The 17,343-nt window shown below is 49.6% G+C and overlaps 2 protein-coding genes across 3 annotated transcripts in view; one reads left to right on the forward strand and one right to left on the reverse strand.

Moving 5' to 3' along the window:
- SF3B3 (splicing factor 3b subunit 3) overlaps positions 1-1,797 on the reverse strand; it is a 28,859-nt gene extending 27,062 nt beyond the window's left edge. The window contains exons 1-3 of the mRNA XM_066327758.1: positions 1,660-1,797; positions 901-1,013; positions 153-479 (exon numbers count right to left, since the gene is read on the reverse strand). Of these exons, the coding sequence (XP_066183855.1) occupies positions 153-479; positions 901-970 (397 nt within the window). The 5' untranslated portion in view covers positions 971-1,013; positions 1,660-1,797. The remainder of the gene's footprint in view (positions 1-152; positions 480-900; positions 1,014-1,659) is intronic.
- Positions 1,798-2,003: 206 nt separating this feature from the next.
- Positions 2,004-17,083, forward strand: COG4 (component of oligomeric golgi complex 4). 2 transcript variants are annotated; one of them, XM_066327760.1, is made up of 19 exons: positions 2,004-2,181; positions 2,662-2,744; positions 3,411-3,525; positions 4,325-4,499; positions 5,098-5,291; positions 5,701-5,806; positions 6,878-7,035; positions 7,569-7,627; positions 9,065-9,198; positions 9,697-9,815; positions 10,157-10,323; positions 10,965-11,130; positions 12,589-12,651; positions 13,108-13,224; positions 14,799-14,891; positions 15,192-15,275; positions 15,574-15,675; positions 16,067-16,195; positions 16,405-17,083. In XM_066327760.1, the coding sequence occupies exons 1-19, from the start codon at positions 2,035-2,037 to the stop codon at positions 16,537-16,539; spliced, it is 2,346 nt and encodes a 781-aa protein (XP_066183857.1). In that variant the 5' UTR covers positions 2,004-2,034; the 3' UTR covers positions 16,540-17,083. The 2 variants fall into 2 exon arrangements, with proteins under 2 accessions (XP_066183857.1, XP_066183856.1); XM_066327759.1 differs by lacking the exon at positions 2,662-2,744 and having other exon boundaries at positions 2,048-2,181.
- Positions 17,084-17,343: the final 260 nt, after the last annotated feature.

Here is a 17,343-nt window from a genome sequence, read left to right on the forward strand (position 1 = left end):
TGAACACCTGCATTCTCCCTGACACAACTCACAGCCTAAAGCACTGCCTGAGAAACAATTCCACTTATACCTGGCAGAAACTTGCTCCAAAATAAATATCCACCAGACAGAAGATAAAAATAATGAGAGCACAAGCTGACAGAGAGACTTACTGATCATGACGGCGCGGCCCTTTGGGTCCACAGCCAAGTACTGGCCTGGAACGATTCTACGACATCCACTTTTGCCAAAGGTCTCCTGGTGGATCTTCTCAAACACGTTCTTGGAGGGCTGGTACTCCAGGATGACGATGCGCCCCGAATCGCTGCCCACCACGATGTAATCTTTGGTGCCCCCTGTCAGCCTAAAGGCCATGAGGGACCGGATGACCCCAAACACCTCCACGGTGAGCAGAGTGTGAACCTTCCCCGTGTTAGGATCAGGGCGGAGTAACTCCAGGATCTTGCCCCGGGAAACAACAATTTCTTGTTGTTTGGTTCCTGAAGAACCCAAAACACGAGCACAAGTCAGCAACAGCAGAGCACAACACACAACTTCAACAACCAGTACAAGGGAAGAAGGGGAAACTTCCAAATGCCAATTTTAGGATTACCACGGTGGAATTCAAAGAAACTTATTCGCCACATTAGGTACAATCATTGTTTGAACATCTTTTAACATACCGGAAAATTGGTCAGAATAGTAAACTAAATACATAGATAAATTAGATTAATACACAATCAAGCCAAGCTTCTCTCAATCTTTCCACAAGCTACTACAGCTCAAATAACACCCAAAAGCAAACGATAATGTACCAGCAAAAACCCCAAAAGCTACAGAAACAAACTGCAAAACATATCTTTTTCTTGTACTATCCAAAAACACCTCAAGCCAAGACAAGCAGAGGAATGAGAAAATTACCTGAAAAATTGCCATGGATAGCAAAGCTAATGCCTGTGGCACGCTGCAACGTCAGGTTGTACAGAAACATGTTGGCAACGGATTTGATTCAGCTTGTCCTGGCTCTGATAATTCTGCAACAAGTAACACAAAATAATTAACTTCTCAAAAGCAAAACCTTTCATCCAGCAGACAGAACCGCTGTCCTCCCACGTGTGCACGGATCACTTTACACTAGCAGCCCGAATGCCACCCCGCTATTTGGTATTTATCAGTGCGACGAGGCGAAAGGATCTCCTGAGGTGTCCCGCCTGCCGAGCGCCAGCTGAACTCCTTATTGCCGGGCGGCTAAGCAGGACTCCCAGTAATTACTGCTAGTTAGTCACGGCTTTAGCTGTTCACAAACCAAACACAATTAGGGGAGCCCTTCGGGATCCCCGCGCCGTTACACATCCCTGACGCCGCCGTTTCATTGAACGCGAGTGCAGCCACCCGCAGCTGCTCAGGGCCGACTCCTCTCCCCGAGGCTGAGGCGGGAGAGAACCCCAGCACCAACCGGCCGCCCCGGGCCGGGGAAACCGGCAGGGCACGGAGCCAGCACCTTCCCGCGCTCTGCGGAACGCTGGCCCCGGGAACTGGCCACGGGTCATTGCCCGGCCCGGCCGCCCTCACCCGGCCCAGGCCCCAAGGGGTCCGCGACGCTCCCCCTCCACAAACCAGCGGCGCGTCCTGCGCGTCCCTGGCACGGAGCCGCCGCCGGGCGGACAGAGCCGCGCTCACCGTGCGGATGGCGGCGGATGCTGCTCCGGCCTAGGCGGACGCGCCGCCGGCCTCCTCCGCCATCAGAGCCGCGCCTGCGCGCTGCCCTCCCGCGCCTTCTCCACGGGGCTTTCTGCGCGTCCGGCGCCCGACACGCCGTGCGGTGGGGAAGGTTGCCCTGCGCGGTGCCCGAAGGATTGCGGCGCTACGGCAGCTGCTCCCTCCACCAAGAGCCTCCCCAAAAAAACCCTCAGCCGCCTTCCAGCATAGAGGCTTGGAGGGGCGTTAGCTCCGCTCGCAGCCGGGCGGAGCTGAGCGGCGCCAAGGCTCAGGCACCACCATCGAAGGCCCCGGCGGGCCTCAGGGCGGTATCGGCCGCGTCAGCTGCGCCCCAAGATGGCGGCGGCCACGGCGCCGGGACCTAAGGCGCCGCCAGGGGAGAGTGGCGGCCCCGCCGCCTCCGCCCTGTCCATGGAGCGGATCCAGTCGCTGACCGATCTGGCGGACCTGGAGGCCGCCTACAGCCGGCTGTGTGAGGAGGAGGTGTGTGGGGCCGGGCACGGGAGGCGGCGGGGCCCCTAAAAGCGGATGCCTCGCTGTCACTGTATCCCTCATTGTTAGATACTCTCTAGAGGTGTTTAATACGGATTTAGCCGCCCCTGGGGCCCGGCCGAGGGTCGGTGTCGCCTGCGCGGATCTCTGAGTCGCGAGCAGCCCGGAGATTCTGGGATCTCGTGCACTGGAAGCCCGGCCAGGGAAGGAGTTTGTGGATTATCTGACTTAAAAGTGGTGTGATGAGGATTCCAAACCGGATCCTTTCAAATGGCAAAACCATAAAGATTTAGAGGATTAAAGAAAGCTTAGAAAAGATTTATTTGTCATATGAGTTCTTGGAAGCACTAATGCCTTGTTCTGTGTCCTTGACTTGGATTTAGGGTCTGTGATGAATTGCTGGCCTGGAGGAGAGCTGAAGTCACACAATACCTACTTCATTTTTTTTTTTTTTTTTTTTTTTTTTCCCAGAAAGTCGTACAGGAAGAGCTGGATGCCCTCCTGGAGCAGCAAGGCACTATAGAGAATAAGATGGTTGCTCTTCATCGCATGGGGTTAGTGTTCCAACCCCCTACCTTCCTTCTTGCTGCATGACCCAGATACTCCTTTCAGTGTTGTAGGGGAAGCACAACCATTCTCAGAAAATGTCAGACTTCAAATCAGTCTGTGATAGAGAACATCAGCTGGATCCTCATCCCCAGTTCTTCTCACCAGCACTGAGAGCTGTGCCCTCACCCAGACTGATACATTTTGGTGTAGGGTAAGCAGCTTTTTGGAAGTGTCATCTCAGAGGTTTCCAGGTTTCAGCATCAATTGTTGGATCAGGTGTCTTGTGCCAGGCTGTCTACAGGTGTGAACAATTAATACTGCCTCTTCAGGGTGAACTTGTGCAGGCAGGCTGGAAATTCATCCTAAATGGCCTTGTAGAAGCTTGGGGGAAAGGTTTACAGTCTTCACCTCTGCTTCAGATGTGGAGAATGTCATAAGGGCTCAGTGACCTGTTCATGCCCTGTGTGGTAGCAAGGGACAGTCAGTCTGTGCAACCTCTTCCAAAGCAATCATTCTGTTCCTTTCTCCTGCTTTGCTCCCAGAGGAAGGGAATGAAATGTGTGAGAGTATTGTCACAGGACCTGCTGTATTTGGAGGAAGAGCCATCCTCTCTGCACACCATCCAACTGGTTAATGTTTGCATCTCACTCTCAGTTCCCCTGTGTTCCCAGCCCTAACCTGCAGCTGATCGAGGGGGATGCCCAGCAGCTGGCAGGGATGATCACCTTCACCTGCAACCTGGCTGAGAATGTCAGCAGTAAAGTCCGTCAGCTCGACCTTGCCAAGGTAACTGGCCTGAGGGGGGTTGGAACTTGTCACCTCCAAGCTGTGTTCTGTGCCCACAGCACGACAGATGTGCCTTGCCTTTTGTAGGCAGGTGGGCTGGAAAATGCTATGTTCTTTTTTTTAGCTCTGTCTTTCTAGGCTCCTGGATATTCAGGGTGTAAGACTGGTTTAAATGGTTTGGGCTGGAAGGGACCTTAAAGCTCATCTCATTCTCAACTCTCCTGGTGTTGACATGCACACCTTTCACTAGACCAGGTTGCTCAGAGCCCCATCCAGCCTGGCCTTGAACACTTTCAGGGATGCTCCTCCATATAGCAGCAGGATCTCCAGCACCCCACCCTGTCCATGCAGCTCCTGCTAGAATACCCTGAAAAGGGTGACTAGCAGTCTTGTCACCTACACAGTGCTGAGGACAGTGAGATGGCCATTGTTACCCAAACCAGGTCAGGAATCTGGGCTGTTCTGCTCCTTTTCTGAGGACAGGCTGAGAGTTGTCGAAACCAGCACTCAGCACAACTGCTCAGATCAAACAAATAATGTGTGGTGTTGTCTCTGGTCTTTGCCTATTTGTTACAGAGGACTGTGGTCTCCAACTTCAGCCTCAGTTTTGACAAATGCTCTTCGTCCTGTGGAACCACTGGTCTTAGCACTTTCTAATTAGTGTGGGATGTAGTAGTTTTGTTGTGTAGAAAAGTATTGCTTTAGCCTGTTGTTTTTTTTTCCTCACACTGTCTTCTCTCAGTTCCATTTCCCTGGTCCATCCTGCAGCTGGAAGCATTACTGGTTGCCTTTCTTGCAGAACCGACTCTATCAGGCCATTCAGAGAGCTGATGACATCCTTGACCTGAAGTTCTGCATGGATGGAGTTCAGACAGCCCTGAGAAATGAAGACTATGAACAAGCAGCAGCTCATATCCATCGCTATCTGTCTCTGGACAAGTCAGTGATTGAGCTCAGTCGTCAGGGCAAGGAAGGTAAGCACTGTTTGTGAGGAGATGCTGATGAGTCACCTTTCCAATGGATATCTAGAGGCTGCTCATTTCCCATGGATTGCCTCAGCCCAACAGACAAAGCAGAACATCTAATGCTGGCCAGAGATCTTAGTATTTTATAGACTGACTTAGGGATGAACGTTTTTGACATGTTATTACACCAGAATTATCATTAATTAAAAAGGAAGTTCCTCACACACCGCTGTAATAGTATTTCAGGTGCTAACTAAGCAAAGGACAAAATGTTCAGGCCAGAAGAAGCGAGGGAGAAGGCTCTGTCAAGGAGAATTGTTCCCATGTTACAGAGTGCTACCAAGCAGAGCAACTGGAAATGAGGGAGTAAATTGCTAGATTCCTAAGAGGAAAATCCCAGTGGATGTGTTGTCATCCTCCATGCAAAATCACAATGTTACATCACACACCAACCAATCTGTGCCTGTAGAAGAATTCTAGTGTGTCTTCTGCCTTCTCAGCTTGGGTCTGCACAGTGCTGGTCTCTCTCCTGGGAAAAAGAGTAGCCCTTGTTACAGTACTAACATCATGCTGTGCTTTTCCCTTTCTTTTCTGTCCTTTTGACCAGGGGGAATAATTGATGCCAACCTGAAGCTCCTGCAGGAAGCAGAGCAGCGTCTGAAGACAATTGTTACGGAGAAATTTGACACAGCTATGAAGCAGGGAGACCTGCCCCAGGTGGAACGGTTCTTCAAGATCTTTCCTCTGCTAGGCTTACATGAAGAGGGGCTGAGCAAGTTCTCTGAGTACCTCTGCAAGCAGGTAACAGGCTCTGTGACACCCAGGGGAAAGCAAAACCCAGTCTCTGTCAACAGATGTTTTGGAAGCAGATTTTGGCGGTGGCTTGTTCACCTTAAAAAATAGCACTGGCCTTAGTTCATATCTCCCTGCATTTGTGTGCTGGGATGGGCTTTCTAGTGTCTCAATACAGACCCAGGGGCTGCCTGACTTCTTCTGTGTCTTGCTGTCTGCACTTGCTTAAAAATCGTCCAATGAGCCTGGAAGGAGTTTCTGCCTTTCCTTGAGCTTTCCACAGGAGAGGAAAGGAGCAGCAACAGCTATGACTTTTGCATTGGGAAGGCCAGTGAAAGCTCTCCAGAGCAAGGATAGAGGACCTGTGGGATGAAGAATACATTTGAGTGTTCAGCTGACTGGTCCTGTTGTCATGCAGGTGGCCAACAAAGCAGAAGAGAACCTGCAGCTGGTGATGGGGACAGACATGAGTGACCGTCGAGCTGCTGTCATCTTTGCAGATACCCTGACACTCCTCTTTGAAGGTAATCTGTCTTTCCTGATTGATTGCAAATAGTCCATGATGAGGCTGTCCATCAATTTAAATGCTTTTAATTTTAGCTCATGAATGCCTCATTCACCTTTGAGCTGCAAATGTTTCACACTCGAGAGACAGGGACACAACTAGTAGGACTTACTCTAACCAGGAGAGGGCATCACAGTAAGCAAGTTTTCCTATGTACATTTTGTAAAGGCATGAAGTGGATTTGCAAAGGATTTGTTGGCTTCCTCCAGGAATCAGACTCTTCCTGTTCTCTGCATCCTCTAAACAAATGGGTATTCCCTGGAGGTTTCTTCAGCCTTGCAACTCTCCAGACAAACAAATCAGATCCCTTAGGGATGAGCAGCTGTTGGTGCCTCCAGGCATGGCTCTTCAAGAAGCAGCATGGGAGCTTGAAAGCAGAGAAGGAGGGGAGAGAAGGGAATATGAATGCTCTGTGAGACTGTTGTCAAAGACAGTAATTGAGATCTCATGGTGATTAACCACCTTCTCCATGAAATCTGCTCTAGTTCTAGGCTGCACCCCTGCCAGGTTACTCTCCCAGCCTGACACCATTAGAGCTTTCTTGCCAATAGTGTCAAAAGAGGAGGAGTGTTGCTAACTTTTGGAGTGGAGCGTTTGTGAGAAGAAAGCAGTATTGGAGAGATACTTCCTTGGAGATCAGCTTTTGCTCCAAAAAATTCTTGTCTATGCTAATGTTTGCTCTCTGTGGCAAGCGTGTGCTCAAGAGCCATCCCTAGGCTGATTTTTCCCAGTAACCTTGCAGGTGCTGAAAGCTGGAACTGGGTTTGGGTGGCAGCTGTGACCCCTGCCAGATTTAGCTTGTGTAGCTTTGTCCTGGGGAAGCTTCATACTTTGTATCTTGCTGGACTGAAGGGCAGCTGGCACACAGGGCATGGCAGGAATTCTCTTTAGGGACAGAGAGATGGCTTCTGCTCCAGGAGATTTGTACTCTGTCTGTCAGCTGATGATCCTTTTTTAAGTCTGGTCTGTGGACCTGTGTAAATCTCCTGTGCTCTGGGAAGTGCTGGTTGAGTCTCTCTGCTCCCCACAGGGATTGCTCGCATTGTGGAGACCCACCAGCCCATCGTGGAGACCTACTACGGGCCAGGGAGGCTCTACACCCTCATCAAGCACCTGCAGGTGGAGTGTGACCGGCAGGTGGAGAAGGTGGTGGACAAGTTCATCAAGGAGAGGGACTATCACAGGCAGGTAAGAGCAGTGTGAGGCCACCTGATGCAGCCAATGTGCCCTCCATCCAGTTTTGTGGGGCTCCCACTGCCATAGAGGTAGCAGAGTTTGGCCTTGTGTATTGAGAGAAACCTTGCTTTACTCCTTATTTACCCTGATAGCTGAGGGGGTTCAGCTTGTAGCTGTGCTTTCTGATGCAGAGAAGAGTTCATCTGGAGCAAGGTAAAGCACCCTGGGCACTCTTTGCTCTGCAGGTCTGTGGGGTGCTTTCAATACACCTTCCCTGCTGTCTTGTTCCTGCTGAGATACAGGGCTGCTGTTACTGTCTCATGGTCACACACCTTGGTGCCTCTGGTCAAGTCCCATCCCACCACCCTTCCTGGCAGGGTGAGCTCTGCCTTGGAGGGGGAGAAAGTGAATTCCCTTCTCTGTCAGTGCTTCCTGCAAAGCATTCCTATCACCTCCAGTGAGTAAGCACTTCCTGAGGTGATAGCACAAGAAGTGTCTGGTAACCCCAAGTCATCAGCAAAGATCCCTTCCTTTTGTAATTGCAGTTCCAGCAAGTCCAGAATAGCATGATGAGAAGTTCTTCTGCAGAGAAGATTGAACCAAGGTACAAAGAAAACCTCTTTATGCTCTCTAACCTTTCACTCTTGAGTTGTTATTAACACTGCTTAGCATTTAGATAACTCCCACTCTTCCAGAAGCTTTGTGGGTATTAGTTCATAAAATCCAATTGTTAGGTACCCTTCACTGCCCTTCTATAAAGGAAGCTTCTGTGGTGGGATTTTTTTTTTTTCTTAGTCATTAATTCTAAGCCTTGGCTCTAAGCATTTCTGGAGGGTTGTTGATATCACTGCACATGAAGGACTGAGATTTTAAATCCCTGTGCCCACTACCCTTTCATGGTCAGAGTACAGTCCTTGGAGCCCACAAAACAGACCAGCTCCCTCGACAGATAATTTGTAGCAGAATCAGGAATAAATCTTTGAGTCTTACTCTGTACTGCTGCTGCAGCAGCGCTGTACCGTCAGTTTCTTGACAATGAACTGCAGTGCTTTCAATCTCCCTCTTCTTATTGTAAATATTTACATAACCCTGAAGCAAGGCCATTTGAAAGTGCACCCAGCCCTTCTGGGACTGCCTGACTTACAAACATACCCTGAAAGAAAACTTAGGTTCTTCAAGGAAGATCTGTCTGTGAGCCTGCATAATTAATATTTCAGCAGTAATATCCACTTACTATTTGCTCTGAGTAACTCTGCATGCATCCCAGTCTTCTATTTTTTTCTTTTTCATGTAAAAGAAAGCTGATATTTCCTTCTCCCATTTGTGCACCATGAGGCCTCAAGCAGGATTTGTAAAATTCTTCTGTGCACACTGATGAAAAAGCTGATGTGTCAGTCTTTCTTTTTTTTCATAGTCATCTCTGATCTGAACACTGTGTTCTGCATTGTAACATGCTTTTCCTGTCTCACATTTCCTGAGCTGCTGAGCTTAAACAGATTCTTCATCATCTGAAGAGAAACACATGAATCTGTGCACAAAAACACATATATGGAGATGGCAGGGAGCAGGCATTTCTAACACTGGCAACATAGGGCTCTTGGAATTGTAGCAAAACTGAGGTAGGGAAGGACTGATGAAGATCTCTAGTCAAACCTCCCACTCAAAACAAGGCTCATTTTGAAGTTACATCAGGTTGCTTTGAGTCTTGCAGTCCTCACCATTGTGATTTCAATGTGGATGTCCCCACATCTATGAGGAAAAAGAGGGGAAGTGTTGCTAAATCTTGGAGTAGAGTTTGCGAGAAAAAAGCAATATTGTAGAAATACCTCCTTGGAGATGATTTTGGGGGATATTTCGATTGTGTATGTGCATGCTTTGCACACAGCAGTTATTCTGCTGAGTTTTGCCACTCAGCGGCACAGATGGAAAGGGGCAGTACTGATCTCGTAGAAAGGGAACAGAAAACACACTACTTAATTGAATTAAATTAGTGCCTCTCCTTTTGTAGTCTTGCTGTCTTGATTCTTGCTATTTCTTCCAGGGAGCTTGACCCTATTTTAACAGAAGTCACTCTGATGAATGCGCGCAGTGAGCTCTACTTGAGGTTCATCAAGAGAAGAGTCATAGCTGATTTTGAGGTGGGAGATGCCATGGCCTCAGAGGAGATAAAGCAAGGTAATACCTTGAGTACCAATACTTATCAAAGCAAGAAACTGAGATATACCTGACTTAGTGGCAGAGCAGAGTGACACAAAGACACTTTGGGAGCACTCTGTAGAAGACAATTTTGTAGCCTAGACTTTCCAAACCTGTTTTCAGCACTGGTTGTTCCCTCTAATGGGGAAACTAACATTAAGAATGATTGTAGAGTATAACAAAGTAAAGTCCTCAAAGAGAGGAAGAGCCATTTGGTCACTGCAGACACAAATCCTAAAGGTGAAGGCCATGAAAAAACAGGCTCAAGGGTCTGCTACTTTGAAGAGCTCTGGAAATCACTTTTGTCACCTGCAAAATCCAGCTCAGCAATTTCAGCTCTAAAGCTGAGGCTTTGTTCTAGGCTGGGCTTGGCAGGTGGGTGTCTGTTTGGTCCCATGAGACAGGCAGAGGGGGGACCTGGTGGAGCTGCCTCCTGGCCTTGGGTTCCTGCTGATGCATCTCCCTTGCGTTCCACAGAGCATCAAAAATACCTGGACAAGCTCCTCAACAACTGTCTGCTGAGCTGCACCATGCAAGAGCTCATTGGCTACTACATCACCATGGAGGAATACTTCATGAGGGAGACTGTCAACAAGGTAGGGGAAAACCTCTTAGATGCTTTTCTCTGTGGACTCCTCAGTCCTCTGCTGAGCATCCCTAGGAAGGGATATGTGTACATGGCAAATCTGCAGCTGTTGGCTAAGTCTTGTTTCCCTTGGCCTTGAAAAGCAAATGGTTGTTTCTGAACTTTGACTTCGGACATACCCCACGTATCCTGCAGGTCTGTGGGCTACTGCAAACTGGTCTGAGTGGTGCCAGCCACACAGGGTACAGTCCCAATCAGGGTGAAGTGGGCAGATGGGCAGTTTGGTCTCTCAGCACGGCTGGGGCTGCGTTGCCCAGTGAGCTCAGGGCACTGAGACAGCTTCCTTTGCAGGCTGTTTCCATGGACAGCTACGAGAAGGGCCAGCTCACCTCCAGCATGGTGGATGATGTGTTTTATATAGTGAAGAAGTGCATTGGGCGTGCTCTGTCCAGCTCCAGCATAGACTGTCTCTGTGCTATGATCAACCACTCCACCACCGAGCTGGAGTCTGACTTCAGGTAATGAAAATACACCAGGTTCATTGTAATATGCCTCCACCTCACGTTCTGCCAACAGTGGTTGCTGTCAGATGGTCTTACTTGTGTTCTTTGCCTTTGAACCTCTGGCTTGTCATCTCCATGGAAGATGCTGGTAGGAAGCAGTGAAAGGGTGTGGGAAGCTGGATCTGGACATCTTTTCTCACAGTAGGGGTGATCAACCTGTAGGACAAACAGAAAAAAGAACTTAATGCCCCAAAATCCCTATGAGGTGGAGTCACCTTGTAGCATTGGGGTCCTACGCTGCTTGAAGAGGTACATGATCACCCCTAGTTGTTCTCTGGGTTACTTCATGACTCAAACTTGGGCTGAGACTGCAGAAAATGTCCTGCTCTTTTTCATTCCATTGTGGGAATGAAGAACTGTGACTGAAGACAGCAGGCAGCTGCCGGCAGGACATTCAGGAAAGCTCAGAAACTGGGTGGTTATATTTTTCTTTCAGCATTCAGATGCTGTCAAGAGATATTTCCCAATCTTTTTTTCCCCTTTGAAGTTCCACTACATTGTTCAGGTCAGATCTGAGACAGAATGCTGTACCCAGGCACAGAGCATAATTTTTCTGTTGCTTGCTCTAAACCGTTGTGTGTTCTGCTTGCCTATAGGGAGGTTCTTTACAACAAGCTGAAGCAGGGCTTCCCAGCCACGACCTTCCAGGACTTCCAGAGGGGGGTGACCAGTGCTGTGAACATCATGCACAGCAGCTTGCAGCAGGGCAAGTTTGACACCAAAGGCATTGAAAGCACCGATGAGGCCAAGCAGTCCTTTCTGGTGGGTGTGGTGGCTGTTCTGCTGTAGAGTGAGTTGGGCTGGGGAGAAAGACAATGGGGAACTCTTGGGAACAGGATTGGTGTGATTGTTGTGTTCAGAGAACCTGGAAACCTGTTCAGGTGTGGTGGGTGGCCTGCCTTTGGGTGTCTGGTAGATGCTTCTGCCTCACCTCATGTTTGTAGAGCTTCCACACCAGGCCTGTGCAAATGTGATCCTGTGAGTGCCTCTTGGGCTGCTGTGATGACAATTCCTTCCAGGCTGGGGAAGAGTCTGTGCTCTTTCGAGGTGTGCACCAATCCTGTTCTTCACAGGCTCCCCACAGAGGTGGTGGGGGACCATCTCATCCACAGCTTCCTCCAGATAGAAAAGTCCTGGCCCAAGCTTAGCTCCTTCACTTATCTGATTGAAGAGTTTTCATTGGAGCAGAGTTGTCTGCTCTGCTTGGTCTGCAAGATCCTCCTGTTGCCTTCTAACAGCAGAACTGCAGCTTCTGCTTGCTTGAACAGGCACAGGGAGAGCATCTGAAGTGAACTTGTCACTCTTGTCTGCAGTGTAACACATCCTGGGATGCTGTGCAGACTTTAAATTGTGGAAGAGACCTCACTGGGAGAACATCTCTGGCTCTGCTCTCTCCAACTGTGAGCAGACCTGTGGGCAGAGACCAAGAGCACTGGAGAGGGGCTGGCTCACCATGACTTGTCTCTTAAGTTGTTGTGAACAGCCTGTGCTGAAGAGGCTCCTTGGAACTTCGACTGTATGAGGAGAGAAGGCAACTTCTCTCAGAGAAGGAGGGACTGAACTCTTTCATCTCATAGAATTCTTTGTTACAGGTTTCTGCATTTATGAAGCAAAGGGCTTAAAATGTCAGTTCTTCCACTGACAGGTGAATTTCCTCATTCACCTGTCATCTTGCCTCATTTCCCTGTTTGTGCAAACCCCAGCCTTATACTGACATTTAGTTCAGCTTCAGCAGATAGAGAACAGTCTGGCAAACAGTGGAGAGGTCATCTGGCATGAGGGCTGCTGATTGCTCCAGCCCTTGCCTCCCTGTCTCCCCTGCTGCTCTGGACACAGTGTATAAAACATCACCCTCAGCCACTCCTGCTCCATTCTTCATGACACTTACAGAAAGTTGGGGGTACATTATGGTTTCCATCCATCACCAACAAGTGGGCTTCACTGCAACATCATGAACAGGATGATGTGGAAAAGCAGTAAACTGTCTTGAACTCTCTACTAGCTAGGGCTTCAGCACATGTGCTCAGTTGCTGGAGTTTAGCTTTATGCAGCTCGGTGAATCTGCAGTGCTTTGATCTTACAGTAGCAATTCTGTCCCTTAACTACTTACATTTCAGTCCATACTGTTAGCAGGGCATGGATTAAATGTGTGGATTTGGGGATGAGGTGCTTGGAAATTCCATTTAATCCAACTTGGGTTTCTTTGGGGTTTTTTTTCAGGTGACCTTAAACAATGTGGAAGTCTGCAGTGAAAACATCATGACCCTAAAGAAGACTTTGGAGGTGCAGTGTGTATTCTTGTTTGCTTTTTCCTAAATCAAATTTGTAATACCCTTCTTTGGCAGGGGTTAAGTAAACCATCTGGATTTTGATAAGCCCGAGTTCCTGGAGGTTTTTGCCCTCCAGCCTTGGGGAAGCAATTTTGACCTGGCAGAGCAATTTCCAACTGACAGTAGCAGAAATACCAGTCCCTCCAGCCTAACTAACCTGGTGCAGGAATAACAAAGGCATCATGGGGAGTCTGCAGTTCTCTGGTGCCAGACTAGACAGCCCCGGCTTCTTTTCTTGCTGTCCTTTCTCCCTGCAGCTGGAGCCAGCAGTCTGTGCCTTTGCAGGAGCAAGAGTTGGGCTCCTGTCCTAGCCTACACACCGGTGGGCAGCCAGAGCTCAGCAACACAAAGGGATAAAAACTGCCCAGGTTATTAATTTGCAGCTTGCTCATGGATCTCTTCTCTGCAGAGTGACTGCAGCAAACTGCTTAGCCAAGGATTCGGGGGTGAGCAAGCACAGGCCAAGATTGAGAGCTGCCTCTCGGACATGGCTGCTGTCTCCAACAAATTCCGTGACCTGCTGCAGGTGAGTGTCTCTCCAAATTACTGCTGGCTTCCAACACTGGCTGCTGGTGTCTTCAGGGATAACTCTGGCAGGAATCCCTTCAGCCCAGGGCCAGGCCACGTCTGACTCCAGGAGTGCTGGTTAGGGTGGAGGAGGGAGCAAATCAGTCAGCTTTGAGGCATAGAAACAGCCCCAGCCCATTTACACAGCCACACCAGCTGGCGGCTGCATAAAAAGCACTGGAAGCAGCTGCAGAGACAGAAGGAATGTTGCTTCATTTGTCTTCACTCAGCATGGACTTGCAGTTGGTTCAGCATTTTCAGGAGAAGAAATATTAATAGCATTTCCATCTCCTCCATTCTCCCTCGTGGCACAGCACATTGTCAAGTTGTCCACAGCCTCACTAAGTAATGCTGAAGACAGGCTGTTGGTAGAGAAGAGCTGCTCTTTTCCCAGGTTTCTCTCCCAAATGCAAATACTCAGCATGGAGCAGAAGACTCTCTGGCTAAACCCAGTCTCTTGTGGCATGGTGGGGCCTGTTGTCCTAAAATTTCACAATGGTCTCTGGCAGGGAGAGAAGCAGGAAGACCTAGTATCTAATGTGGAAAGAAACCAAGCAAAAAAGAGTATTTTGAACCAGGTTTGCCTTTCTACTTCACAGAGGGGCCAGTTTTTGTTTGTTTGGCTTTGCAGTTCAGGGCAGGCAGATGCTTTCAGTTCAGCACTGCTAGCAAACCCTCTTGGCGACTGTGGTCAGTATCAAAACCAAAGAGCTCATCAGTAAGGAGTAAAACTCGCCAGTCTGACTCTAGTGTGGTTTTAAAAGTGGCTGCAAAGCAATCCAGAGGCTGAGGAGGAAGCTGCTGTGCTGCCTGAGTCACACACACACACTGAATTTGCCTCAGAAAAGGACAATTGCCAGCAGGCCCTGCTCAGAAATGCCAGTTTTAGTTAAAAACTTCTATCAGATGCCAGTCAGAATCGGTACCGACATAGTTTCATGCTGAGTGAGCTTTCATGACACCGTGCTGAGCCAAAGAGGGGTGGCTGGCAGGAGAGGGCTTTAAGAGCTCTCATCACAGGGGACAGAACAGCCTTTGCTGACAGCCTGCTGCTCAGGGGAGATGGCATGTGCTGGGGTTATGATTAATTCAGGGAACTAACTGTGGTTACAGCTTTTATCCTCCTTTTAAATTCTCCTACTGAGCTAAGCTGCAGTGGAGGTGGGAGGCATCAGTTGAGTTCAGTCAGACTGCCCTGGCTGGTGCTGAGTGTAAAAATGGAGTTTGTGTTTTCTACTCCATGTACCTCACTCCTGCCAGATCTGTACCTATGTGGGATGGGGAAGCACAAGCCCTTCAGACCACACTAAAAGTCAGCAAAACAGCAGCTTCTGGGACAACATCCTTCCTCCTTCTCACGGTGTCCTCAGATCCTTCCGGCACCAAAAACTGTGGGATCTGGACCTTCTGGGGTCAGTTTCCTGTGCAAGTCTGTGGGTCGGTTTCCCCACCTGAGAATGGGAAGCAGCATCAAGACAGCCTATTTGTAAAGATTTTGTGCCTCACTTCCTCTCTTTTTGCTGTCTCCCTCAGGAAGGTCTCAATGAGCTGAACAGCACAGCCATCAAACCCCAGGTGAAGCCATGGATCAACTTATTCCTCTCTGTCTCCCACAACATCGAGGAGGTGAGGCTCAGTGTTCTCTGCTTCCAATTGTACTTGGCACTCTCCATCTTCTGCTCAGCAGCCCAGTCAGAGCAACCACTTTACCTTCCCCTCAGTTATCTGCTGTTTCCTTGGCACAGAGCATCAGTAAAATACCCAGATCTTTCTCTGCAGCCGAGCCTGAAAAAGACATTTGGCTACAGAGGAGCTTGAGAAAATGGAAGGGATGAAGTGCTGCTCCAGGAGAGACCTCCCTTCCTGTCCTCTGGGCTGTTCGCTGTGGTTTGCTTATAAACAACCCTTTCTGCATTTCACTGTCAGGAGGAGTTCAGCGACTATGAGGCCAATGATCCCTGGGTCCAGCAGTTCATTGTCAATCTGGAACAGCAGATGACAGAGTTCAAGGTGAGAGAAGGAGGTGGCAGGCTGCCAGGCTTTGGCCAGACCTCCACATAGCATCCTCCAGCTCTTTGCTTGGCAAGAAGAGGTGTCCTCCAGTGCCTTGCAGGGCACTTAGGGATCCAGTCACCCCCTTCTGCAATTCTCAAAGCCTGCTTGCAGGCCCCACATACCTGGATCACCTCTGTGGTGCTCCCCACTTGCCAAGCCTGCAAGTCTTTGTAAGTAAGCTCTCCTAGCCTTGGGCTTTAGGGACCTCTGCTCAGTTTTTCCTGACAAGAATGACACAGGTTTCTGCTTCCAGGCTGGACTGTCTCCAGTGATTTATGATACTCTCACTGGTCTTATGACCAGTCTCATAGCCATTGAACTGGAGAAAGTGCTGCTCAAATCCACCTTCAGCAGGGTAAGCAAAACACTCCTCTGCTGTGTAGTCTGTCTTGACAGCAAACCCTCAGTAAAGGGTGGGGCAGGCAGATGCAAATATTTCCCTCAACCCTGAAATATTACCCTCTAAGAAACTGCAACCACCAGTGATCAGCTCAGGGACACCTTTACATCAGCACCTACAGGGACAAAGTGGGTTTGGTGATGGGACTGAGAGGAGATGGCACCAATAGGGGGACTGGGTTTCAAGGTGGGTCTAAACATGAGCTGCCTAAACCTGCAAATAAATGGTCTAACTGGGACCTGCCTGCTCAGAGACTTGCCCCTATCTCCGTGTGATTTTAATTGGTGTCTTGGCACAACCCTTGGGTCTGCTTGGAGAGTTAACAGATTTCTCTCTGTGCCCACAGCTCGGTGGTCTGCAGTTTGACAAGGAGCTAAGGTCCCTCATAGCCTATCTCACCACAGTCACCACATGGACTATCCGTGACAAGTTTGCCCGTCTTTCCCAAATGGCCACCATCCTCAACCTGGAAAGGGTGAGCTGCACTTGGCCTGCTTCTGCTGGGGGATTGTGGGAACACCAGCTGCACTGCACACTGCTTTACTGAGTTCCTCCAGATGTCATCTCACCTACAGGGTGTGGAGTACCTGGAGAAGTTGCCCCATGTCTGATAGTGCTTGAGTTCATACTCACCTGTGAAGGCAGTCTGTGCTGTCATCTCCTACAGCTCCTCTCTTTTTCCAGGTGACAGAGATTCTGGATTACTGGGGTCCAAACTCAGGCCCGCTCACCTGGCGCCTCACTCCCGCCGAGGTCCGGCAGGTGCTGGCTCTCCGCATCGATTTCCGCAGTGAGGATATCAAGCGCCTTCGCCTGTAGTTGGTCACTGCTTGGATCAGATGGCAGGAAAGTTGCAGTCCTAGAGCCTGCCTAGATCCTGTCCTGGGGCTGGCTCTTTGATGGTGTGGGGATGGGATGATATCTGTTCTGCTCACATTCCTTGGATCAAAGGGTATTCCTGAGCTCAGCAAGAAGACCTGCCATCCTTCTGTGGGAGCAGAAACAAGGCACCAGTGGAATCTCTCATGCTGAGAGCAGGATGATGCTGTTTCTCAGATCACAGGCCAGTGTCTGCTGCCCTGGAGGCCACAGGCCAGGACAGTGGGGCTAGCGTGGCTCAAATAAGGGTGTGCTGCTGCAGCTGTGTTCCCTCTGTGCCCTCAGTTCAAGGGTCAGCTACTGGAGTCACAAGTGCTGAGCCCTGGCTCTCTCCTGGTGGTGATGGGGACTGTTCTGTGGAAAGGAAAAGGAGTGATTTCCTTGGAAGGTGCCTGGAAAATCACTAGAAAGCCTCTGTAAGAAGTGGGGCTGTGTCCCTGCTGGCTCTGTACAGCTACTCTGTAAATAAACCTCACTTGGTTGAGCTGCAGTCTCCAGAGGTGTGTTCAGCTGTGGGCCTTGAGGGAGGTGGAGAGATGTGGGACATGAGCTCTGCTCTGCTCTGCTCCAGTTCTCCTCTTCTGCTCTGTGCGAGTGCATCCAGAGGATCTTGTCATTCCTGGCTGCCTCCTGTGGCTGACCAGCCCGTGCATGCAGGTTCTACCATTCCCAGCCCTGGAAAAGTGTTTCCCATGCAATGCTGGGCCTTTGCTATCCTGTGAAGCGGGAGCAGCCCTGCTAGGG

This window comes from Sylvia atricapilla, chromosome 12 (genome assembly GCF_009819655.1).
Source record: "Sylvia atricapilla isolate bSylAtr1 chromosome 12, bSylAtr1.pri, whole genome shotgun sequence".
In the NCBI taxonomy this organism is placed as follows: Eukaryota; Metazoa; Chordata; class Aves; order Passeriformes; family Sylviidae; genus Sylvia; species Sylvia atricapilla.

What these genes read in the sequence shown, in the direction of transcription:
- COG4 (XM_066327760.1), top strand. Translation starts at nt 2,035, where the DNA reads ATGGCGGCGGCCACGGCGCCGGGACCTAAGGCGCCGCCAGGGGAGAGT. An exon ending in TGAGGGAGACTGTCAACAAG is followed by an intron (nt 9,816 to 10,156) that starts GTAGGGGAAAAC and finishes CTTCCTTTGCAG; the next exon opens with GCTGTTTCCATGGACAGCTA. An exon ending in GAGCTGGAGTCTGACTTCAG is followed by an intron (nt 10,324 to 10,964) that starts GTAATGAAAATA and finishes GCTTGCCTATAG; the next exon opens with GGAGGTTCTTTACAACAAGC.